A 27748-nucleotide genomic window follows, 5' to 3' on the forward strand; every position below is an offset into this window, starting at 1 on the left:
TTCTGTTATATTTTCAACAAATTTAAATTAATTTTTCCATCTTTAATTTATATCCCTACAAACTCTTCCCAAAACTCAGACTTCCATCTCTATAATATTTTACATTTTATTTAAAGGTTTAAAATCAAAGATATGCATAAGATGACATAAACATTTCAAACTGTTTCACCATAACACATTAACATCGTTACAATGATGATTTTTTGTCTAAAATTCATTTAAAAAACAAACATCTACATAAATCATAACTTCTTTCAGTCACCCAAGAATACACAACAGCTCAAAGGTTAAAGCAATACTTGTCTTTCAAAAATATACTTTCACAAATTATGGGTACTTGGATACCACCTAAATAACATGAAGTTTCTATAAGGTAGTTAAAAAGTTGTTTACCTGGAAGTCGTAAACACTCCATATACAATTGGGTTTTTAGGATCTTTAAAGTTCATTAGGAATACATCCTCTGTTTAAAAACAAAATTGGAGAAAGTTGCTTTTTTATGGAATGGCAAAGTCTGAACAAATATTCTCTATACATAAACACTAGCTTCTTACGCAGTTCATCAAAATGAGTGTCAATGCCATTTGGACCTGGCACTGAGCAAATCAAACGAGCTTTGAGGAATGTTGTCCATTTATTCACCAGACTTCTGTGCCCTCCAAAGTCATTCTGAAAGAAGGGAACACCAGTATTAGGCACTGTGAATGCAAATGATAATTTCAAATATTTCTGTTTTCTTCATATCTTCAGACAAACATAAAATATAGTTCCTCATGTTTTAAAAGTTCCTAATCATTTTAAATGACCAGCTATAGGTAGCTATCACTTATTGTTACATTTGTGGTCAAATCATTCCCTCAAGTTTTTTTGACTTTTTAAGGGATATTTATTGTGAGTAGTCCCTTTATTTATTCAAGAGATTACTTATAAAATCAATTCATGTTCATCTACAGATCAATGGATAAAGAAATTGTAGTCCATTTACACAATGGTCTACAATTCAGCCTTAAAACAAAGAAAATCAATTAGATTAGCGGAAGAAACAGTTTTTTCTTTGAGATATGTTGCACAATGTGGTATCATAAATAATAATGTATTATACATTTAAAATCATAGTAAGAGAGTAAATTTCAAATGTTCTCACCACAAAAAATAAGTATTTGAGGTGATGGGTGTGTTAACTAGTTGATTTAATTATTCCACATTATATTCATAAATCATAACATTGCTTTGTAATCACAAATTTATGTAGTCATAATTATCAATTTACAGTTTAAAAATAAAAATCAAGAAGAAGGAAATCTTGTCATTTGAGTCAACATGAATAAACCGGGGGACATTATGTTAAGAGAAATGAGATAAGCACGGAAAGACAAATACCACGTGACCTCACTTATATGTAGAATATAAGAAGCTGAACTCAAAGATGCAGAGAGTAGAGCAGTGGTTACCAGGTGCTTTGCGGAAGGGATGAAGAGATTTGGTCCAAGATATAAAATTTCACTTAGATAGAAGAAATGAGTTTAAGAGATCTATTGGACAACATCATGACTTTAATTGATAACAATGAATTATATTACTGAAATTTGTGAAAAGAGTAGATTTTAAGTGTCCTCACCATGAAGAATTATAAGTATGTGAGATAATGCATATTAATTAGCATGATCTAGCCATTTCACAATGCCTGCACATTTTAAAACATCATATTGCACACAGTAAATATATACAATTTTTATTGTCTATTCAAATAAATAATAGAATCTTAAAAATCACTTAACTTTCCTTTCCACTCTGCAATGAATGAATTCGTTTTGTTTTGGTATAATGCTCTCTCTCCTACCTACTGTGCATTGAGATCTTACCTACATAGGCGGCTTCACAGCCAGTGCTTGTACACAGTAGGCATTCAGTGAGTATTTAAAGAATGGATGATAAACATATGCCTTAAATACCCATACAAAAAATAGATCTCAGACAAAAGCATGCTAGCATCAAATATTTCATAAGCTGAAGGAGTTGAAGCAATTTATGTTTTACAAACAACACATTGAGAAAATATTTGAATAACCCTTAATAAAGGAAACTCATTCCAGAGAAAACATTTTGAAAGGCTTCTCACCTTGAAGAAAACTGATTTAACCTAAGCATAGTAATAAATTCTATTATTGTGGTAGGTGTTTACTAGAAACTATAGTTTTCAAAGACGATATTTATGTACATATATTGAGAGAACATGCTCCTTTAGAGTAAAACTGATTTATATTTTGTTTATATATTTTTATACACCTTAAAGTTTTTTTAAGCCTTGAAAGTAGTGCTTTTAAATATGACATGATTTTTGTAGAGAAAAAAGTCTCACCTACTTCAGATGTTATTTGTATGTTTTCAAGTATTGAAAACTTTTAATTTTTCAGTAATTGAATACACTAGAGATAATAGATCATATTGGGGTAACAGGTCACACATAGAAAGAAAGATTTTTAAAATTTCAGGATGCTTTCTTCAAAAGACAGAATTCAATTTTAAGATGATCATGGAATGTGGCTTATGATTTTCTTTATTTGAAGGGTGCTTTAATATATACTAACAGTTAACTTTTTCATATTGCATAAATACTGCACTATGCACCATAGAGGGAAACAAATGGCACTATTGTATTTTCACACTGATGATACTAATTAATCTATAAGTGGTTGTTGAGCAATTTTTATTCCATTTATCTAACAGTATAATGCAATATTACATTTGACATTAAGCCATACAATGAGTGAAATACCTCAGACAGGTAAAGCTCACAGCTTCAAAATTGTTTTTGTATGGGTGTTTGTGTGTGTGCTGTGTGTATATGTGTACATAGGATGCTACAATCAGTTTGTACAAACGAGCTTTCATATTTTTCTCTCTTAAATGAATACTTCACATCTTCCAACAACAAATATTTATTCAAAACTTACAAGGTAGGCCGAGCGCGATGGCTCACGCCTGTAATCCCAACGCTTTGGGAGGTCGAAGGGGGCGGATCATCTGAGATCAGGAGTTCAAGACCAGCCTGGTCAACATGGTGAAACCCCGCCTCTACTAAAAATACAAAACTTAGCTAGGCGTGATAGCAGGTGCCTATAATCCCAGCTACTTGGGAGGCTGAGGTGGGAGAATCACTTGAACCAGGGAGGCAGATTTTGCAGTGAGCTGAGATTGTACCACTGCACTCCAGCCTAGGGGACAGAGCAAGACTCTGTCTCAAAACAAAACAAAAACTAACAAACTTACAAGGTATCGAAAACTGTGCTAGGACTGAAAAAACATAAATTATCTTCTCCCAGGTAAAATAAAATCATTTTATTACTCTAAAATTTCAAACAGCTATTATGTAATGTAATTATGAAACAATGCCAGTTACTTCACAACCTCTACCTGCATATTTGACTGTGTAGAGTTACTCATAACCAACTATAATATTCAATCATTATTTACCATTTATTTGTTATATCAGTCAAACTGTAGCCAAAATTTTTATTGTATGTGCACACAGGTAGAAAATTTTAAAAAGCAAAGTCGTTATGGGAAAATGACATCCTTCTCATTTTTTTTTTTCTTTACCTCACCTTGCATATCTGACCTATTCTAGCGTGAGTAGCTTTTCCAGAGTGTTCTCCATCTATTGCATTTTCACGGAAGAAAAAGTATACTTTGTCATCTTCAGGATTGTCACTCTCTGGGATGAGGTGGGCACTAATGAACCTTGGATCTGAGAGACAAATTATAGCATATATATTAATTCACAGCTTAATAAATAATACCATTCTTTATGGTCCATTTTTACTTTTTCTTAACTCTTAATTGATATATTTCAAGAAACGTATCTTTCCTTTTTCCATTTCGTAGGTATATATCAACTCTTTTTTATGCATTATAAAGTATCTTATAAAATACCTTATATCTCTAGAAAAATTTATGTATTTTGTTCTGAAGGTTAGGAGTAGGTGCAGAAAGAAATCTTTAGGGTGATCATACATTGCAGATCCATGACTGGATATTAAAATATTTTGCAAACTATAGGTACTATCAAATGTTACTTATTGCTGTCACCATTGTTATTCCTTCTTTTAAGCATAAGAATTTAAATCAAAATACTAATTGGTCTATTTCAGTTTTCAGCAAAGACTGAATGGGAAGGGAAAAGTGAAATCTATATGAAACAAAGTAAATCCTCTCCTGTCGTTCCCCTTTCCTGTAAATGGCAGTGTCATTCCACTAGATACACAGGAAAAACTCCGGTCACCCTTGAGTTCTCCCTTTCTCTCATACCCAACATTCTATCTATCAGCATATCCCTATTTATCTCAATTTCTTACCACATTTTTCAATACCACTTTGCCTCAGGAAACTACTGCCAATATGAATTACTAAAGTAGATTCCTAACTAGTTTCTCAATTTCTACCTTACCAACCCTTGTCTCCACACAACAGCCAGAATGAACCTCTGCTCTATCACTCCTTCTCCAAACTTTCCAATATCTTAACTGGATTTATTGTCTGATATGATACATCTCCAAAAGTATTTATTGATTAATCTATCCATTTGTCTATCTAATCTTCCTTTGCTTATTGTCTGTCTCCCCCGCCACCCCAATGAAATACACGTTCCATGAAAATAAGGATTTGTTGTATTTTTTTTTGATGCGGTGAACCTAAAGCTTAAAACATGATAGGCAGTCATGAGTATCTGTGCAACAAGAAAATAAAAGAAAAATGGTGAGGGGAGGGGACTGCCTAGGTTATGCAGAATGTGTATCAGGGATATTTAGAGCTCCACTTCAAAAAGCACTTTTGAATGTTCTTCGGTTGATATGTCTGTGCCTCATAAACTATATAAAATATGCAATAGTCTCATAGCCTTAAGAAGCTATGTGCTATGAAGCTAAGGGTACCTCACTGAAGGCACTTAGGATACTGCAGACATTTATATTCTTACAATAATCTACATTTATCCCTTAGTGTATTATTTTATCCAGGTAACAATGAAATATACACGTACAGGTCAGCACCATTCTTAAGAGACCAGGAAGAGATCAGAACTTGAAACTAGCTTTATCCACATATAATCCAAGTTATTTAGTCCTGATCTTTACACCTGTGAATAATCATCATTATCATGTGCCCTGTGCTTGTAACCTTTTAACTTTTGCTCTGGGATCATGCATTCAAGTATATTTCACAAGGCCAAACTTTACTATCCTTTTCAGGCAAATTGTACAGATTCTGGAAATAATGTGAAACATATGAAATATTACCTGTTCATATTTAAAGTTCAGTGTGCCAGTGAACAAGAGTAGGAGAATAATAATTTTAAAGTAGAATTGCTTAGCACAAGATTTTTTTAAAGATCCATACAATAATATATTACTTTAACCTGGATAACTGTTCAAAGCTTTCTTTTGTTCAAAAATTTCTACTTGTTCATATGCATACATATATTATATATGTAAATATGCATGTATAATGAGGAGTATATATTCTCATAATGGATGGTGAACAGAATAATTAATGTGACATGTTAGGAATTACTGTCACAAACTAAAGAATTACAATCACATTGGTAAAGTTAGGCTCCAGAAATGTATGTGTGTGTTTGTATGTGAGCACATATGTAACACAAACCTGTTTGTGCAGTGATTTAATTTAGTCACTTGCAGCTTCTGTGTCCTTTAACAAGACTCTTCCCTCTCTGAGCTCAGATGCATAATTTTCATATTACGTTTATTTCAAATCAAGTTACTTCAAACTGGGATCTATTCACCTTGTCTGTCATAAATAGTTAATATTAAGACAAATATTTTAAGCCTAAGACATGTGAAACAAATTTGTAAAATGTTAACAAATACACTATATTAACATTATTATGATGATACTGAAAGGAAGCCTCCATCACATGGTAAGTTTGAGGATATTATAATCCAACTGCAGAATAAAAATGAAAACAATCGTACATTCTTCTGCTTTAACACTGTAACAATGGAGGGAGAAGTTGGTCTACTATTACCTCCAAAATTAGTGTAGTTGTTCATACAAACACTTGAATAACTTAAAGAACTCTGAGTAACTAAATCCAGTTGCTTTTTGTTAGATCACAAATATGTGTAAGACGCCATGTAGAAAAGAGAATCCATAATATATAATCCTTGTTTTCAGAACGCCACAGTCTAACAAAAGCAATGTTAAAAGCACAAAAATGACAACAAAGAAAACAATATTTTACATGTGCATATTCTTATGTTCTCTTGGTGTTTGGGCATGAGTGAAGGTGTTATTGAGCACTGCACTGACCTCTCTAAAATATGTGAGGATAATTATCATCTTACAAATCTGGACTCTAGTGGGAAATAACGCAAGCAAATTATCAAGAATATTCATTGCTGAAAGGACCTTCAACCTTAGTCTCTTCTTTAACGTATGATAACTACAGATGTGGGGAGTTTTGCAGGTGAATTAACAATCTCATCCAGTTTCAGGTACAGCCAAAAAATAGAAGTACACACAGAAAATGAAAACCAAATTCATTAACACAGAAAATGAGACTATCCAAGAAAAACACTGTCAATTTAACATAACTTGTGTTCAAGAAATTTAGGTTATATCTCAGACTTGAAAAACAATCACTCCCGTTTCCAAATATAATAGGCCTTGATTTTAGCTGATCTCTTCCAACAATTTAAAAGGAGCCATTCTTCTAATGTTTCACATTTAGAAAATCTGCTTTTTGGTCAAAACCTCTGCTCACCACACATTTTCTACTTCTTCAGTCCCACAAACATTGCCTTCCTCTTTCTTGTTATGTTTTGTCGTCTTAGCCCTCTCTTTTATTCTCGAAGTGTATTCATCCCCTCACTGATGAATCACCTCTTTATTCAATCCAAACCTTAAAATCAGTCATTCCAACTATCCTATTATCTAGGATTTCTTGGCTGCTGGAATCTCCACTGTAGCAGCTTTATAAATCCCCAGATTTTTTCCCTTTGTCCTTACACTTAAGCAAGGGTTTAAAAACCCATGTACTCATAGTAAATGTATCTGCTATAAATTGAAGCTATTTTCCTAAACAAGAACCCTAGTGTTGCTAAGAAATTATTTCATTTTCTTCTAAGATCACTATAGATTTATTATCAACAACTATTTTAAAGCACCCTGCTCTTCCTCAAATTGACAAACATACATCTTTAATTTGCTCTCTAAAGGTGGTGTTGTTGTTACCTGCTGTACTGATAGGACCAAAGCCATTTAGTAATAACTCTCTCCTTTTCCTTTCTTCACCTCCTAATTTCTCTTCTTTCAGGGAAGAATGATCTTTTCTTATTTTTAAGTCTAAGGTCTCTCACTATGTGCTGTCAATGCAATATTCTACAAACTTTTGCATGAATAACTTTATTCTTCATGCAATCACTTACCATTTATATTTTCATTTATAAAATAAGTGTTAAGCACCTACTCTATACTCTGGATTGTGGAAGATTAGGGCATATTAAGGTAAAATGTTTTTTGTCTACATTGTAGTTATTATCTTCAGGGGAATTCTGATAATTAAACTGAACAATTGTTTAACCTGCACAGAAAGAACAAAAATAAGAGCTTAGAAAAAAAATGCCGTGGGAGATAGGGCATTGAAGGAATATACCAGAAATAATTTGCATAAGTCTTAGTCAGAAGATATGACATATACTTCAAGATCTGAAGAATAACCAGAAACATCTTAGGTGAAGGAATGCATTTGCAAAATCACAGAAACAATGGAGAAAGTTGTACACACAGAGAGTAGTCAAGAAAATGGGAGGTGGTCAGAAATGATGATAGAAAGTTAAGCAGAGACTAGAATATGCAGGAAGTCATGTTCAGGAATATATCTGTCCTACTGGCTCTGGACAAAGCCACTGAAGTGTTCTAGACCTAGTAATGACATTGTCAGGAGTATATTTTCAGAGGATCACTCTGGCTGCTGCAGAGAAAAACTAAACAAACAAACAAAAAAACAAAAAAACAACAAAAACAAAACAATTGCAGTGAGGCCAAAATGAAGGGAGGAAGACCAGTTTGGTGGCTGTCATAGAAACACAAATGAGAAAGGACAGTGACCTGGATATGGATGGGATAGTGAGGATAGAGAAAGGAGACATGCAGGGATCAATTGAAAATATAATTGATGAATTATGCTCATTGATAATGTGTAAAATGTAAGAAATAGTGAGAGCAATCATAAAAAAAGAAACTTCTGATTTGAATAACTGCTTGTAGAGGAGTTACTAAGATAGAGAGCATGTGAGCAAGGGAAGATTTCAGAGATGGAAGGAAGATGAATTCTGTTTAGTGTGTCTTTAGAGTGAGAGCCTTGTGAAGACACAGAGGTCATGAATAAAAAAGCTTAGGAAGGAAATGTGGACTAGAGCTGAAGTTATTTGAAAGTGAGCCAATGGAGTGATTAAGTGTACAGAGTAAAAAGAAAAAAAAAAAAAACAAAGCAAGACAACCTAAGACCTTGAGAAAGGTGAGGAAAAGTAGAAAGGATTCTCACAAGTGGGGAATTGCAGAAAGGAAGGAAGGAGACATATTTCTTCCTTAGATTTTTTATTCTTTCCCTTTTTAATGACACTTCTTAAATACAAATATACATTTAAAAATTTCTTTATCCTGGCCGGGCGCGGTGGCTCAAGCCTGTAATCCTAGCACTTTGGGAGGCCGAGACGGGCGGATCACGAGGTCAGGAGATCGAGACCATCCTGGCTAACACTGTGAAACCCCGTCTCTACTAAAAAATACAAAAAAAAAAAAAAAAAAAAAAAAACTAGCCAGGCGAGGTGGCGGGCGCCTGTAGTCCCAGCTACTCGGGAGGCTGAGGCAGGAGAATGGCGTAAACCCGGGAGGCGGAGCTTGCAGTGAGCTGAGATCTGGCCACTGCACTCCAGTCCGGGCGACAGAGCGAGACTCCGTCTCAAAAAAAAAAAAAAAGAAATTTCTTTATCCTGAAAATAAGCTCCCACAGTCACTGTATGCTGTAGAGTCTCATGATTCCTTGCATTCATTCTTTAAACCAGAGGATTTCTTCAGTGAGTATATATATATATATATATATACACACACACACACACCACACACACACACACATATATATATACACACACATATATATATATACATATATATATATATATATACATATATATATATATATATCTCCTGCCATTTTGCATCTTTCACTGCTATTGTATTGATAATCAACAGGAACTATCAAAAAAATAGATTTGTATACTTATCCTGTTTTAGTTGTCTTCAGACATTGGCACAATAAAATTTCACGAGTTTCTAATATGTCCATTGCTTTTTCTGGCTTCTTGTGGCTTTTCTGACCCAGGACCTGAATTGTAAGCTATCTAAACTTCACTATTTCATTCATGACTTCTCTTTCCCTTTTTCTTTTTTTTTTTTTTTTTTTTTTTTGAGATGGAGTCTCGCTGTGTCTCCCAGACTGGAGTGCAGTGGCACGATCTCAGCTCACTGCAAGCTCCACCTCCCGGGTTCACGCCATTCTCCTGCCTCAGCCTCCCAAGTAGCTGGGACTACAGGCGCCCGCCACCATGCCCGGCTAATTTTTTGTATTTTTAGTGGAGACGGGGTTTCACCGTGTTAGCCAGGATGGTCTTGATCTCCTGACCTCGTGATCCACCCGCCTCGGCCTCCCAAAGTGCTGGGATTACAGGCGTGAGCCACCACACCCGGCCTCTTTCCCTTTTTCTAAATTTCTATATATACTTCTTAAATTTTTCCTTAAGTGCCCTTTATTTTCTTTTACTTCTATAAATGAAATCATCACCTAGTGTTTCTTTCGCTATTTCAATATTGTTAATGATCTTTCTTTCTTCTTTCTTTCTTTCTCTCACTCTCTCTTTCTTTTTTTCTTTTTTTTCTTTTTTTAGATGGAGTCTCACTCTGTTGCTCAGGCTGGAGTGCATTGGCATGATCTCAGTACACTGCAACCTCTACCACCCGGGTTCAAGTTATCCTCCTGCCTCAGCCTCCCAAGTAGCTGAGATTACAGGCGACGCCACCACACCCAGTTGATTTCTGTATTTTTAGTAGAGATAGGATTTCACCATGTTGACCAGGCTGGTCTTGAACTCCTGACCTCAGGTGATCCACCCACCTCGGCTTCCCAAAGTGCTGGATTACAGGCGTGAGCCACTGTGCCCAGCTGTTAATGATCTTATATTTGCTTATTTTTCTTTGAGAACTTACATACTTCTGTAGCTTCAAGTTCATTAAGCTATGTCAACTTTCCTATTTTTTTTTAGACCCAATGCTGCATTTCAAAATTCTGGATAAAAATTTCTATCTAGATACCTCACTGCAACTTTAATTTACCATACTTATTTTTTAATTTTATGAGAAATGTCTTAAGTAATTTCTGAAGTTTATAAGTTTCTTACTTATAAACTTTCCTCTTGAAACTGCTTCTGTTCCTCTCTTTTCCATTTTGGTTAATCTCATCATAAGGCATATAAATAAAATGTTATTTTACCTTAAAAATTTCCATCTCTTGCAGGACTTCTTTTCAGTGCTCTAAATATAATACAAAAAGTATTCCTATGGTTTTCATTTCCTTTTATTGTTTTATAATCTTAACATTGCCAGTATAATTCGTGTCCTTATTATTTTACAGTAATATTTTGGAATAATATAACTGGATAACTGGTCTTCTGCCTGCAGTATCTATTTCCTCTAAGCCCCCCATACAGTATATAGAAACAAATATGAATGCATTTATACAGTATGTTTTCCAGAACAGATTTCAGGTTTCATAGATTTCAGAAATTCACATAACTTAAAACATACAAACAAAAAAGACATAACTGATGTACTGACGTTATTCTGTCAGGACAAAGGCTTAAAGTATCTACCACATGGATCAATATATATACTTGAGGTGGGTCACGATTTTGGCTCCCAAGTCTTTTAGCATGATAGGGAAATGGGAAACCTTGTCAGTTACATTTTCATAGTGTTCCTAATAGGCATTAACTAACCTTGATGTATCTTTCCACCAGAACTGACCACAGACTCTTTTTATGAATCCTTTAATTAACTGTTTATCATTCTACAACACCTTATCTACTATCTTAATAAACTTGTGGTTCATATGACATGGAAAGAATCTTTGCTTCTACTTATTTTATGACATTTAATTCTTTTTATAATATCTGCATTTTCATACTTGTCTTATGACAGGCATTTGTCCTATATTTCTTCCTCTCTCGCCTTCAGCTTCTATATATAACAATGTTTTCCAGTAAGCTTATTTTTAATCTTTCCCATTGCAACTATCCACATGTAGGCCCTTATCTTTTCTCTCCTGGCAGTCACATTCACTCTGTTTTCCCTGCCTCCAGCCTTACCATCTCCAAACCATGTTGTATGGTCTATTACCTTTTAACACACAAACCTTTCCCGGCATCTGGTGCATATTCCACAATTAGAATCTATAAAACTCTATCTTAATCACTTGTTTCCCTCCATCCATCTTCTTGTAAACTAATATCCCTATTTTTTAATTTTTCTTTCTTGCTAAGCATAAATCCTGAAACAGTGCATAGTTCCCAAATGACTCAATGAATGAATTAATACATAAATGAATCTCCTAAACTAAAATGGTAGGTTCCTTTGAAAGAAGGAATTACATTTTCTTGTTTTTTGGCAAGGTTTACAAGTTTTTTGGATGAGTTGAGCTTACCATAGACTCGAAAATGTTTAGGATGTCAGTTAAAGAAATGCTTACACAAGCTTCTTTAAATTTGCTACTATTTCTGCAAGATATTATACAATGGCAGGTTTTCAAAATGCTTTTTTGAAATTTTATGAATGTTCTTTTAACCTAGAAGCTGTTCTTTTCTTTGCAATAGATAATTAATGCATTAAAATTTTCTATTTGCAATTCTTCAGAATTAGATTTTGTCAATAGGATTAAAATAATAGAAAACATGTCTCTCCGTTTTATGTAGCTAAGAACAATGCATATGTTGGAGATCAGAGATTCCCATTGTCCTGTGAAACTACAAGAAATTCAATAACTTGCCTTGTCATCAAAAACTCCCTACGGAAAAGGTTTACCAATATCTATTCAGATTGACCTACTTTATTAATTCCCCTTGGTAACCTAAGAAAGTTCATGATATTCACAAAGGAAGCTATTCTACGTCCAGTCACTCCCATTAAATGGCAAGCAGAAATGAAAAACTCAAATCTAATAATTAAGCTTTCTTTTAAAACCTGTGTTCTGTAGCCCATTAAAATAAAGAATACCTATTTTCAGCCTGCAGTTACAAATTGTTTATTTCAATGTGGCCGCTGAAACTAATTGACACAAATACAGAACTTTAATAATGTATACAGGGACCCTGGATGTCTTTCCACATGAAAACGCCATCTACTCTGTCCACAAAATGCCATCTAACAGTAGTGTAACAAAATCGTTTTGAAATTAATTTGAAAAGATTTATTGCTTTGTGAAGGAGAAAGTCATTGTGAATGTATATTAAAAGCTGAACATCAAAAGCAAGGGGCAATATCCATTTTAGCAAGATCAAAGTGCATTAATCTCACTGCCATAAAAACTGCAATGTAAACACTATGAAAGGTAAATAGAATTGGAAAGGATTCTTGCATTTGCATAGCTTAAATGGTATGCCTTTGGGGAATAAACTTTGTATTTACAGATACTACGGCAATTTTGCAATGTCCTCAGCACATAGTGGAAGCTGAACAAACAATCACATTTACTAATCTTGGGCCAATGCTATCATGTGAAGCATGGAATCTTTAGTCATGATAACGGCAATAAACGCTGAGTAAATACACCACTTTTTTCTCTTTCCCCTTTATCTCCTTTACCACCCCCTTGACATTCTTCCATACTTCATCCCACAGATGGCATTTCTTGCAAAATTCACGTTTGGGCACCACCTGCCACTTGTAACAGTACCACTCTGTTGAAATATTTTTAGCAGCTGCAAATTAAACTGTCCTTCAGGTGCAATCTTACACTTAATGAAAATGACACCTTGGCACAGGACACGCGCTGCACTTATGATTCATTTGGCAGCTTGAGCTTATTTAAATAATGAATGCATTTTGCTGCTCTCAGCATTAGAATCAGACTGAATGTCTAGTACAGCAACATTTTGACCAGCATTTGGCTGGACCTATCCCTTCCACCAACAAGCCCCCGAAAGGACAAGAACAAAAATATTTTTTTCTGAGAATGAATCAAGTACAGAATGATTAATTAAGGCATTTGGGGTATCTGTAAATTTAAAAGTTGGGATACGTATTGGTTTTCTAGGACACAAATCATATAAATTTCATTTGTAAAAAGGGTAGAATTAATAATTATAAACTCTCTCACACAAGTACTGCAAGGCCTAGTTAATTTCACACCATGAACCACTCAGCCAGTCCTCTTGTAAAACATGTCAGAGGTTGCAGAGCACGGAAGGAGGAACATAACCCCGCTGCAGAAAAATGACAGAAATCCCCTCTCTCTCTGAATCAATAGTAACACCCTCTATGAAAGGAAAAAACAAGGCTTTAAAATGTAGATAGTCCACAGAAATATACATACACATTCTTTTCTTCACACTTTAAAGGAGATCCCAGTGACATTTTAACTATGAAGGAAAACTCTTTCAGAAAGCAACATAAAAAGAAGCAAGTTTTTCCTTCACTGTACTTATATAAAAACTGTTCTGTGATAGGATTCAGAGAAAATGGGTAGAAATTAGGCTTCTCCCAGTCACTAGATTTGTTACTTCAAGAATATCAACTTGGCCGGGCATGGGAGCTGACTCCTATAATCCCAGCACGATGGGGAGGCCGAGGCGGGTGAATCACTTGAGGCCAGGAGGTTGAGATCAGCCTGGCCAACATGATGAAACCTCGTCTCTACTAAAAATACAGAAAAAAAAAAAAAAAATTAGACGGGTATGGTGGCACACACCTATAATCCCAGCTACTCAGGAGGCTGAGGCACGAGAATTGCTTGAATCCTAGAGGTGGAGGTTGCAGTGTGCTGAGATCGCACTACTGCACTCCAGCCTGGGCAACAGAGGAGACTCTGTTCCCCCATGCCCCACCGCCCCCCCCCATAAAAGAAAAAAGAAAAAAATATCAACTAGCCTCAGTTACTTGACTATCAGAAAGGATATGTCTTTGAGGAGTGTTGGGAGAATTAATTAGGGAATACATACGCATCTATCTATCTGCCAATGCCAAGCATATTGTTGGTCTTGAAAATTGCTCGCTATTATTATTTTATAACATTGTTTTTAAAACTTTGTAAAATATTGTATAAAATATATGTTTAAAAGTTAATGGTAACATAAGATCAGGCGCGGTGGCTCATGCCTGTAATCCCAGCACTTTGGGAGGCCGAGGCAGGCACATGACTTGACGTGAGGAGTTCGAGACCAGCCTGGCCAATATGGTGAAACCCTGTCTCTACTAAAACACAAAAAGAAACTGGGCATGGTGGTGGGTGCCTGTGGACCCAGTTACTTGGGAAGCTGAGGCAGGAGAATCTCTTGAACTCAGGAGGTGGAGGTTGCAGTGAGCCGAGATGGTGCCATCCACTGCACTCCAGCCTGGGTGACAAAGTGAGACTCAGTCTTTAAATACATAAATAAAAATAAATAAATAAATAAATAATGGTAACGTAAACTCAGATTACCAGTGGAAGCAAGTTGATAGCTGATAAGGATTCTAAAAACCTGCTAAAGACAACTAAAATAACAAAGACTAATGATAAATTATGTAAATTATAAAGTTATATTAATATTTTCAATATCACAGCCTCAGACTTCAAAATATTTACAAAGAAACTAGCTGGGAAATTGGTAATGGGGAATAATTATCACCAGATGACTGCCAGCACACCAGGATGGCAGCCGCAGTGACTGGTTTCTTCCCTTTTCAGCTATGCCACAACATACAGAAAACAAAAGCCCCAAAGAATCAATAGACCATGAATGGGAACTTTCAGTGCATTAAGAATGCAGGGAATGCAACATAAGGTCATTTCACATTCTTAGCTAACAGCCTAAGCAGAGTAGATATATCATTTTTGGCTGTGGAATAGAAAAACCTCTGGCTGCCAAGGAACAGGCCTGGAAAAACTTCTGATGCTAGCTGACTGGGAAACTGTGAATAGCCCTTGGGATAGTTTAACCCCAAGAAAAGTTCAAGATGAGTCACATCAGGAGAGAGAGAAGGGCTGATTAGAATGAAAGATAAACACAGAAGGCAAGTGAAAATAATAGGTACTATTTATTGCACCCTTTCCTTCTGTACTATCTGCATTATCTAATCCACGCATACCCCAGAAAGAAATCCTGAGATTAAGACCTAGTGAATGTTCCAGGTACAAACTAGTAACTGGCAGAGCTAGGGCATAACAAGAGCTGAGTTCCTTCTACTGCTTCAAGCTACATGGAGTGTTTGCACCTATGTAATTTGCAATATGTCTCTAAGTTGCAGGTACTTCTACACTATTTGGTTATTTGATTTACTATTTTAATATACTTTTAAATCATTAATCAAGAGAATAGTAGGAAAGCTTGCTACCTTCTACCACTACAAAATAAGGCTATTTGAACTAAATGGACATAACTAAAAGAAACGGTTTATAGTTTTCCTCATAAAGGCAAATGACTGAAGAAGAAGTGAAAGGCTTTGGGATATTGGACTTACAAGCATAAATAGATAAAGTCATCACGAACATCACTGTGGTGTGGAGTGACCTTGACTCTGTACCTTGAATCAAATTAAGTACCTTGTATCTCTTATTCAACCCTGCCTTTGAGGAGAAAATGTTTTTCCACTTTCATCTTTTCAGTTTCAACTCCCATATCTATTTAACTGGCAATTACTACCAACTCTCCACTAATAATTTTTAGAATATTTTTCCCTTATTTACTTTTTTTCTATTTAAAGTCTTCTTATCTCTCCCCTAAAGGATTGATGTGACCTCTCGAACGAGTCCCATGCTTTGAACTACCATGCAACCCAGCAAACCCATTACTAGGTATATACCAAGAGGAATATAAATCATTGTACCATAAAGACACGTGCACACGAATGTTTTTTGTAGCACTGTTCACAATGGCAAAGACATGGAATCAACCTAGTGATAGACAGATTGCCCATCAATGATAGATTGAATTTAAAAAATGTAATTAGTACATGTACACCATGGAATACTATGCAGCCATACAGCCATAAAAAATGAGATCGTGTCTTTTGTAGGAACATGGATGGAGCCAGAGACTCTTATCCTTAGCAAACTAAAACAGGAATAGAAAACCAAATACTACATGTTCTCACTTATAAGAGGAAGCTAAATGATAACCACTTATGAACACAAAGAAGGGAACAACCGACACTGGACTCTACTTGAGGGTGGAGAGTGGGAAGCTAACACTTCCTAAGATAACAGTATCCAGTTTAGCTACACCACTTAGTTACTGTGTGACCATGAGCAAGTTAACATCTCTGTCTTGAGTTCTCACTCATAAAGTGAGCATTTGGAGACATTATAAAGATAATAGACCTGATACACCCAGGCTTAGAACAACATACTATTGTGAAATATCTATCCTTATTGTTACCCCATGGTTGGTTACTTCTGCTTCATTATTAAGAAATGTGTTCACCACCAAAAATCATTTTCTGAAAGTGTGTCATTGACGTCATCAAAATACAAATATTCTTTCTGAAAACTGAAGTGGAAGACATATCATTAATCATGTAAGAAGGGTGTACTGATGTCTGAAGCTACTTTGCCTTAATAAAAAGAAAGATGATTGATGAATGGAGAGACCGATGACTGGATAAATGCATGATACATTGTAGTAAATTGTAAATTTGTAGAATCTAGGTGGAAGACAAAGGTTTATAGCAGTAAAATTATTTTAACTTTCCTGTATTTGAAATTTTTCATATCAAAATATTAGAAAAATACTTTTATGCTTCCCAAAAATAAAAAGCAGCATTTGTTTTTAACATTCAGCAAAGGTGAACTTAGGTGAATATAAGGATTAAGGCAAAACTAAGAAAATACAATATGTAAATACAATAATTATTATAATGGGTGATGTATGATTTAGTTTCTTTTACTAGTACTGTACTTATCCTAATGGTTCACATTTATCCTTAACCTGGAACAAAATCAACAAAGTATGTTGTTTTTACTTAAATATTGTGGTCGTTAACATTTTATAATTCAATAGGAAACTTAACTTTGTTTTTTCTTGGGGTTTTTTTTTTTTTTTTTTGAGATGGGGTCTCTCTCTATTGCCCAGGCTGGAGTGCAGTGGAGCTATCTTGACTCACTGCAAGCTCCACCTCCAAGGTTCAAACCATTCTCCTGCCTCAGCCTCCTGAGTAGCTGGGATTACAGGTGCCCGCCATCACACCGGGCTAATTTTTTTCTTTTTTTTTTTTTTGTACTTTTGGTAGAGACGGGGTTTCACCGTGTTTACCAGGATGGTCTCGATCTCCTGACCTCGTAATCTGCCCACCTTGGCCTCCCAAAGTGCTGAGATTACAGGTGTGAGCCACCACGCCTGGCCTTTTAGGAAACTTTTTATAATGTAACTGGCTATATGCTATAGAATTGCTTTTGAAAATTAAATGTATAATAAATAAAGTTTGTTTGTTTATTTATTTATTTTTAGATGGAGTCTTACTCTATTGCCCAGGCTGGAGTGCAGTGGCGCCATCTTGGCTCACTGCAACCTCTGCCACCCGGGTTCACGTGATTCTCCTGCCTCAGCCTCCTGAGTGCTGGGACTCAGGCGTGTGCCACCATCTCCAGCTAATTTTTATTTATTTACTTTTTGTATTTTTAATAGAGATGTGGTTTCACCGTGTTAGCCAGGATGGACTCAATCTCCTGACCTCGGGATCTGCCCACCTTGGCCTCCCAAAGTGCTGGGATTATAGGCATGAACCACCACACCTGGCCATAAAGTTTGTTTTTTAATACAATTTATTCAGTCACATTTCAACTTTGTATTTCTATATTATTGATTGATTGATTCCCATCCTGATATCTTAAAATAGCTTTTCTACCATGGTGAATGAATGCCTCAAATTGAATTGCAGGAATGTATTGCTGAGCACAAACATATTTTAAGGAAAGTGCTGGGCATATTAATCTAATATGGACTAAATAGATATATGAAAATTTATTTAACTTTTTTGTTATTTTATATCATGATTTGATAATTATTATCTACTAAATTGTGACCTATGCTTAAACTCTTTTATAAGTATGTTGTGTTTTCTACTGACTGTTTAAGAGACAATTCTTCAATATTTCAATGTGGGATGACATAATTATGTGCCTTTAAAAATTTTTTTTACAGTGGTTTTTGTCCATTGCAGATGGCAAAAGTTGCATATAATGTCTTGTTATTTACAAGTTCACTATGAATAATGATTTAGAGGTCTGTATCTTATAATGTTAAATATGGATTAGATGGATTTCAATGTGTTTTGATTAATCTAGCTACTTTAACTATAATGTTTATAGGCATTTCTGTAATATTTGGTTATTTATTCCCTCTAAACTACAGGAAGCTGCCATATTTACAGATGCTTCTTTGCATTAGGTCTTCAATAAATAAATTCATAGTGTAAATGTATTCATCCATCATCATCAACTGTCCTTGAATAATTTACATTATTATGCTTTTGAATTACATTAGGTATAAACCTAGTGTGTGATTAGATTAGATGCTTTTGTCATTTGAGTATATCTGATAGAATTCATTAGGTAAATAATCTCTAGGAACAATTTTTTTATTATCTCACAAGGTTACACATATGTACACACATCCCTTTCACACACACACACACACACACACACACATATTTTAGAAAGTAGTAATTTGGATATTGCCCTTAATTACATTTAAAGACATAAAGACAACACACATGTTTTTAATGAGTTTCTATAAAACTGAAAAGATTTGGAGGACAAGATGATCATCTTTTTACATTGTCAACACAAGAATGTCTGTATAAAAGAAAAGTGGAATGTAAATAAAAACACTCTGCTCTTTAGAAACAAAATGATCCTCTCAGTGGGGCTCATGTTCAAGACGTAATTAAAACATTTTCCTATAATGCAACTAAAAATAACTGTTGAACTTGGATGAAGTAAACCAAGGCAGCAAACCTTCATATCCTACACCCAAATAATATAGAACTTTCTATTTAGAAAACATTTGCTCTATGATAGCAAGTAATTTATATGATTTTATTTAATCGATGACTTCACACTAAAACGTTCTCTTTAAAGGGAAAATTGGTAGTGATTCAAGAAACATGGTATTTCCTAACCTACCTCATTTTTAAATTAGAGCACGTTTTTCTTCCGTTTGCCAGGAAGTTCATCAAATTTTTAGACAGTGTGCTTACTCTGCTTTATTAAATGAGATGAAACAAGTACATTTAAGTGTGTGTGATTTATTTTTCTTAAAGTTTCAGTGCTTCAGCAGGAGCTAAACAAACTGAACACACCAAAAAGATATAGTACAGGCATGATTTAAATCTCTCTGAGAAAAAAGAAAAATATACCAATTCTTGTTTCAACTTTTTCTCCAACCCACAGTCATATCTCACTCATTGGTTATGTTTAAAACAAGGAGTCTAGATAAGTTTAAGATGCATCTCATATACACATACATGTTTTCCAAACAACAATTATAATAACAGATGCCTTGAATTAATAACGCGTTTGTATCCATTAAGAACTTTAATTGGGATTCAACTGTTTCTTGGTTATGTTAAGAACATTTTCTTCTTCTCCTAGCTAACATATTTAAATTGATCAGAAAAAAAAGATTTCTATCTAATTTTTTAACATTGTACTGGGGAAAGCACATATTTCATTTTAAATATTAAGTTAATGAACTGAGCTAAGAAAATTCTTTAATAGAATTGATTGTATAATTTTATTTGGAATATTTAGATATTCATAAACATATATGCTTCTAGTTTTACCTTTTGTACACTTTTTTGTTTTGTTTTGTTTTGTTTTGTTTTTTTGATATGGAGTCTTGCTCTGTCACCAGGCTGGAGTGCAGTGGTGCGATCTCGGCTCACTACAACATCCACCTCTCAGATTCAAGCAATTCCCATGCCCGAGCCTCCCGAGTAGCTGGGACTGCAGGTGTGTGCCACCACCCCTCACTAATTTTTTGTATTTTAGTAGAGAAAGGGTTTCACCATATTGGCCAGGATTGTCTCAATCTCCTGACCTTGTGATCCACCTGCCTCAGTCTCCCAAATTGCTGGGATGACAGGCGTGAGCCACTGTACCTGGCCCTGTCCAGTATTTTTATTGGTGATATTATAACTCCATGTAAGTTGGATGACTTGAAAATCTTTTTCATCTTTGTCTGTGATCTAAAACATTTCTTAAAGGTTTTATATAATTTTTTTGCCCACATATTCTATACATGAGTCAAAGATAAACTGACTGACAATAAACATAGTCAAAAACCAAACAAGAAAACCAATAAGCAACAGAAAAACAAAAGCAAATACATAATAACAGCTTAATGTTTTTTTGTGTTAAAGTGTCCTAAAATATAAGCAGATACTCAATTTATGCGTACTTTTTTTCTTCTGAAAAATAGGTTAGAATCTACAGATAAAAACATGGGTATTTGTGAATTCCAGTGACTGTTTAATTCAAAATACAAAAAGATTGTCAAATAATCATAAAACTTACTTTATCAAAAATTGTTGAATACGTAATCTCACAAAACATTTATACCGTGAAATAAAAAGTTAATTTAATGCAAAATGGAGAAAGTTTGTTTTGATGACCACCTGTTCCCTGGGGCATGCGAGGAGTTCAAGTACTCATTAGAGGATGGCATTGGCAGCATGGCTTGTCCTCTGAGTTGCCCCTGATTAGACCCTAGGGGTCTAGTGAAAGGGAGATATCTATAAGAATGTGGCCTGATTCTTAAAATAAAATAATGAGTTAGGGACCAGGAAAGATTTAGGTCAATTTTTATTTGACACAGACCGTGGTAACTTTTTAAATAACATGAATGTGATCATAGATAGAACCTAATTATACTGATTGCTACACAAGAGGAGCTTCAGCACTTCTATTATTCCATGGTCAAAAAATGTTCTCAAAAACACCAGAAATTCAGGATCTTTACAAAGAAGAAAAACATGTTTAACTGCAATATAATTAGCAGTTTCTATGGCTTTTGTTCATAAGAGACAATAAGAGTTTTGATTCTTGAAAATGCCTAATTATATGAGAAGGAAATTCAAGGCAGAAAAGCAGATAATTTATAGCATAATTTTCAAAGTAATTAGAATTCGTACAAAACAATTCTTATCACACATTCTGTTTAATCTGAAAGATCTTATTATCCTTTAAGAAATAAGAATTCAAATTCAACATTAACTACCATGGTTTTTGAACTTTTCTAATCATAATATATTGAAAATAAATAATTATTTATTTGTTTAGTATCCTATCTTGGTGAACTAAATAGTACAAAAGTTGTTATAGTTACATGAATTTGAAGAGTTCTTTTTATATTGGAGAAGTGATATTTTATTTATATAAATCATATTATATACCTATAATTTAAAGTTTAAGGTTATGACATAAAATTTAAAGTTTTAACATAAGATGTATAATTCATGGTTTCATATTTGAGTTTTAAGTTGTTGTTTTGCACTAAACATCTTCCTTGCTTTCCTTTACTGAGAGCTTCTGGCAAAAAGATGTTTACAGGGAAAAGATTGCAGATTACCACGTATTATAAATACTATTTGCTGTTTTATCACTCTATTTATTCTTTAAAATACACCACTAGTCTTTGTGTGGTTCCAGTTAAAGACAGTTAATTCATATTAACCTCTTCTGAAAACAACTTTTTTAAACCACTGTATTTTGAGACTTTTCTTGAAACCCAGAAGTCATGACCTCTACTGCATATTTTTAAAATTCTTAATATGTAGTTATGGAAAATTTTTAGGCTATCATAAAGAGCTTTTTTTTTTTAAAAAAAAAAGGTTTAAAAACAAAACTTTGTAATAGTGCTAGCAGCTATATTAATCTGACACTGCCTCAGTGAAATGATTCAAGCAGTGTTAGATGGGCTTTCATTGATTGTTGCTTGAAAATCCAACCTACCTGTTCAAAGAATACACTTAGACTGTGTTTTCATCTTCCCAGCTTAAATGGAACAAGCCACTAATTTGAGATGCACAAAGAATTTATCCCTCTTAAGTTGCAAAATTTGAATTACATCACAAATGAGCAGTAAACTGAATCTAAATAATGATGCACCTGCCCTGCCATACACATTATTTTGTGCTAAAAGTAGGGACATAAAATAATCTATTCAGGTAAAAGGGAACAAAAACCATTTTTATGTCTCTTTTAATAATCAAAAGTATAATATACTTTGGTAGTTTAGTTGAGTCCTTCTCAAATTTTAATGTGGGCTCTTGACAGAGGACAGATTCTCACTCAGTAGAACTGAGTGGGCCCTGAGATTCCACACTTTGAAAAAGATTCCATGGATGCACATCCTGTTAGTTCAAGTGCCGCACATGTAGTAGCAAGGGTCTACACAAGCTAAGTTTTCAGTGATTTTAACTATGTATAAATAACGCAAATCTTTGGTTTATGAACTATGGTATGATAGAATCCTTCAACTTTGGCATTTTTTTTGTTTTTATCTATTTATTTTTTTCTAGGCAGAGTTTTACTCTGTCATCCAGGCTGGAGTGCCATGGCATGATGTCAGCTCACTGTCACTTTTGCTTCCCAGGTTCAAGTGATTCTCCTGTCTCAGCCTCCCAAATAGCTGGAACTATAGGCACATACCACTACACCCGGCTAATTTTCGTATTTTTAGTAGAGATAGGGTCTCATCATGTTGGCTTGTCTGGTCTCGAACTCCTGACCTCAAGGGATCCGCCTGTCTCAGCCTCCCAAATTACTGAGATTACAGGCATGAGCCACTGCGCCCGGCCTGCTATGCTCTTTTATCTTACCTTGCAACAGTATGTATCTGACTCGACAAACATTCCTTACATGTAAATATTTTACAAATTGCAGAAATGTGTAAATTTTTAACATGGTAAAATTAATTTCATAAAATTAATTGTAAAATGAATTTAATCTCAGTTATCAGTAAATATCAGTTTATAACTAACTTTTTGCAGGTTACTTAATTCGATTATCAACAGTTTTCTAGTTCACGGGGTTTTTGGGAAAAAGAAGTGCTCTTGTAGATAGCGTTTTGAAGATAATAAAATGCCAATACAAATATAGTCTCTCTATTGTTCATGATTATTTCAGTTATTTACTTCTGTAGGATTGCCAATTTTTCAAACATTGCTTTTAATGATAAAACTTTCAAATACTCAGTGTAATAACACCAATGTCACGACACCTACAATTTGGTGGGTACAATTTTAAATTGCTGCTTATGGCTATCAAGTATTGGTCTTTGTTCAGTGCAGGCACGCCATTAATCCTATTTCCTGTTTTTGTTTTTGTTGTTGTTGTCGTTTTCCCCTTATTGAGTGCTCATATGGAGTTGTTTGCATAGGTACCTCATCAAGACTAATAAAGCTTTTTCTAAACTAATCTGATACTTCCAACTTTCTTTTTTTTTTTTTTTTTTTGAGGCGGAGTCTCGCTTCAACTTTCTTTTGAATAAGCACATGGTTCCTCTCATTTTATGTTATTAGCACAAAGAAATGATTTCCAGTATCTTTATATAAATTAAAGTTAGGTTTACTTTCTAGTGGACCTACTATTTTCTACCTTTTCCTGTAAAGTAACTATTAGAAAATACCTAGAATCATTATTCCTGGACAATGCTGAGTTTTCTATAATTAGATATTAATTAGAATAAAATTATTAGACCATCTATAAGAAATGTTATACATATATTTATTAGTTAAAAACAACAAATAAAATATATTTCACCATCTTTTAAAATAATATGCCTCCAGATCTTACTGAGACCAACGAAAATGCTTACAGATTTTATGTAACTAGAAAGGCAATTTAAAAAATATGCGAACAAACACAATTCACACATTTATATAGTAAAACCCAAAGAAGTTGGGAAATGACTGTGCTTTTTATTTTCTTTAATCATAAAATAGGAAGGCAGTAAAATTACTGGTATATAAAAATTCTATAGCAAATAACATGTTAAATATTTTTTGTCTATATTGTAAGCGTATTATTGTGTTTATCATTGATTAAGATGAAAAAAATTAAGAAATTTTCTTAGAACATGTATTTTCTAGGTTCCTATTTATTCATTCCTTTAAATATTCAAAGAAAAAAATAAAATCTTAAAGCAAAATAAAACCCCTTAACTCTGGGAAAAATGTCTGGATCAAGAACCACGATTATTCCTAATGATTAATTTATTATCATTTTACATGTGGCTTTTAAAGTGCAGAGACTAGCTGAAGACACCTTATTTTACTGTGATAACAGTCCACGGTGTCAGTTATCAAGCTTCTACTGGATAGAAAAGAATACTGTTTCTGGTTTCTCCCCACTCTCTGATTACTTCTTTCTAAACACCAATCTTTTTCATCTCATTATTTTTTCTATGATTTCTGTTCACAATTTACTTATAGTTAGGGACATTTGTCACTGAGATGACATAATTTAAAAATCTACAGTCATATAATCTAGAAATAATACATAGTTTTTCTGGTTCCAACTGATTCCCTTCCTTTTCTTCAAAACTTAAAAAAATCATATCCAATTTCTTTTGTTTTGAACTCTCTTGCACACACACTCTCTAGCAGAAGACTGGATATATTTAGACAAAGGAAAGCCTGCCTCATAAGTTGTCATCTCCTGCTTTCATTTTATAGTGAAATCCCCAGTCTGTAGTTGTAATACTAGGTTGAGAGCCTGAAAATCAATGGGATCCAAAAATTTGTTTAATCTAAAGGAAGATGGATAGTAACTCCTCCCTTTCTCTACGGGTTAAACAAGGGTTTTGAGATATAAACACATTTTGGAAATATATGAATATGATCCTATTGATGTGTTAAGACTTCTAGGGTTTTTCATTAGATAAAAAGTACTATAGGTATTATCCTGGAAGGCAGGGTTTTCACTTAATTTTGTTTCTTGTAACAACAGTTCCTTGAACCTAGTGAATGCTATTTGCATGTAGAAAGTGGAAGTTGCCAGAGTATATATTGGCAGCTACCAAATGTAGTTCATGCACTGTGCTATTAACAGTGAGTCTAGGAGGACTTATATCGCAGTAGGGAAATGAGAAGAGAATAACATTCTGTGTAGGTAACTGGGGTGATTTAGAAACCTAAATTTTCTACAGGTAAACAGAAACGTCGTTGAATGAGAGGAGAAGAGACTAGACTTGGGAATATAAAAATACTTACTGAAAATCAAAATTTCAAAAAGAAACAAATTGATAAACAGTAACTGAAATGAATAGCTTAGTCTCTGTAGAAAAATACCTAGTCTTAACTTCTCATTAATAATGTAGCTATTTTACCTCTATCATATTATGTTACATAGTACCTTAATTGTTTTTACAGACAACCATATGGTCAGATATAAAATGGTAATCTGAGTATTCTTAGGAATTAATGTATGTTCCAGTAGCATTTTAAAAAATGTTTTGAGCCTGTAGAAAAGTCCTTAAGTATGTATCACCTATAACTTGCATTATAAAATTGAGAGTTAAACCTTTGGATAGAAGACTTTATACCGTTTGGGGATATTTATTTCTTTGTTGATGTCATTGATTTTATTAAGATGATGCATGTTTAATATAATCAAGTAATGACAAAAATCTGATCAGGACATTATTATTAACCGTTAGGAATTATTTTCTTTTTTGCCTTTCTTCCTCCCGCTCCTTCGTCATTCTTTGCAGATTCCTTCCAAATAGCTGAGTGAGGTTTTTTTTTTTCTTTTTCTAAATTTTGTTTTCTCTTTAGGATTACCTGTTTTCCTATCCTAGAGAACATGTAATAGTTCCAATTCATCAATGAGAATAGCAACACCAGTTTTCCATAAATACCCTTACAAATGTATGGGAAAGCTCTCTGTGATATCAAAGCCCTGGTATCTTTTGTTTATTTGTTGTTGTTATAGTTCTCGTTGTTTGAGACATGGTCTGGCTCTGTCACATAAGTTGGAGTGCAGTGGCATGATCACAGCTCACTGCAGCCTTGACCTCCCAGGCTCAGGTGATCCCCCTACCTCAGCCTCCCAAGTAACTGGGATTATAGGTGCATGCCACCATACCTGGCTAACTTTCAAATCATTTGTAGAGATTATTGTTTGGATTCATAAGAATTCAGACAAACTTGTAAACACATTGAAAAGTTACATTTTTGATGAGTGTCTTATGCAATTAGCTTCGTGAAATCCAACAGTAATTAAAATTTAGCAAATCTTCAAGTAAAATAATAAAAACCATACTTCTAATGCCAAACTGCACCCATGTTAATTTATAAAATTATTACTAGAAACAAATTGTGATTCATTTTAAAAGTAAAACTCTATTTTTGAATAGATTTTTAAATAATAATAATAAATATATAATGATATGCAACTTAAAATGCAAAATGTATGTGATAATAAAAAAGTGCCATAGGAAACTGATAATTGGCTGAGAACAAGGACTCTGATATTCTCTTGTCTAATTTCTTTAGTCATGTGGTAACCTGTATATTTCTACCTTGAAAATGTTTATTTTAAGGGCATCTAAATACACATGTTTTTTACCAGTATTATTGGGGAAACATTTTTAAAGACCCTTTACCTGAATAAAACTTTTAGTTGATATATGAAGCTTAGAACATTTTTAATGCCTTTTTGTTGTGTGTAAGTAACTTAGCAATAAGTATGTCACTAAGCTTAGAAAAATACTTTTTCTTTTTATGGAAGCAGAGTCAATTTATTTTCATCAAAATGAGCAGACACCATTAGGCAAGAAATCCTGTATGTATAGATTCAGTCTAAGGAAAGGACATAGATCACTATCACTTCATCTGGTCTTGTTTTCCCTAAGCCACTTTGATTACTTTCCTAGAAATACGTGGCTGCACAGTTTAATGAGATTTTGCATTTTACTACATTTTTAACACTTGGTGTATTTATGTATTTTAATTGTTCCATTCATTAAAATTCTTACACAATATTAACACAACATCAACTGAATTTCTTGTGATTTTTATAGTAGTCACTTTTCCAAATGCACTACATAATTAATTCATACCTGATTCTCATAACAACCAAATGAGAGAGAAACTGCAGTTATTCTCATTTGAAAAGGAGAAATTGATCACAGAGAGCTCACACTAGGTCACAAAGAGATCTCTTTACAGTTGCCGAAGTCAGACAGTAGGTCTCCAGAAACTGCATGCTGTTAACAGTCATCCCAAAGATTATAGTTGACGACCCCTCATGAAAAATTTAAATGTTAAACTGCGATGTAGCAGGAGAGTCATAAATGCAGTTAATGTCTTCTTAACCATTTTATTGAAAAAAGTGGCTGCAGAATTAACCTGATTGCTTATTTATTTAAGTTTATTGTTATAAGTATTATACTTACTAGAGATAAATTAACATGTACAGAAA

The 27748-nt window shown here is 34.0% G+C and overlaps 1 protein-coding gene across 1 annotated transcript in view; it reads right to left on the reverse strand.

Moving 5' to 3' along the window:
• SEMA3A (semaphorin 3A) overlaps positions 1-27748 on the reverse strand; it is a 220546-nt gene that overhangs the window by 45996 nt on the left and 146802 nt on the right. Inside the window, exons 7-9 of the mRNA XM_033193060.1 lie at positions 3606-3748; positions 555-669; positions 394-463 (exon numbers count right to left, since the gene is read on the reverse strand). Coding sequence (XP_033048951.1) covers positions 394-463; positions 555-669; positions 3606-3748 — 328 coding nt within the window. The remainder of the gene's footprint in view (positions 1-393; positions 464-554; positions 670-3605; positions 3749-27748) is intronic.

Source organism: Trachypithecus francoisi, unplaced genomic scaffold (assembly GCF_009764315.1).
Source record: "Trachypithecus francoisi isolate TF-2019V2 unplaced genomic scaffold, Tfra_2.0 Lachesis_group4, whole genome shotgun sequence".
Lineage (NCBI taxonomy): Eukaryota > Metazoa > Chordata > Mammalia > Primates > Cercopithecidae > Trachypithecus > Trachypithecus francoisi.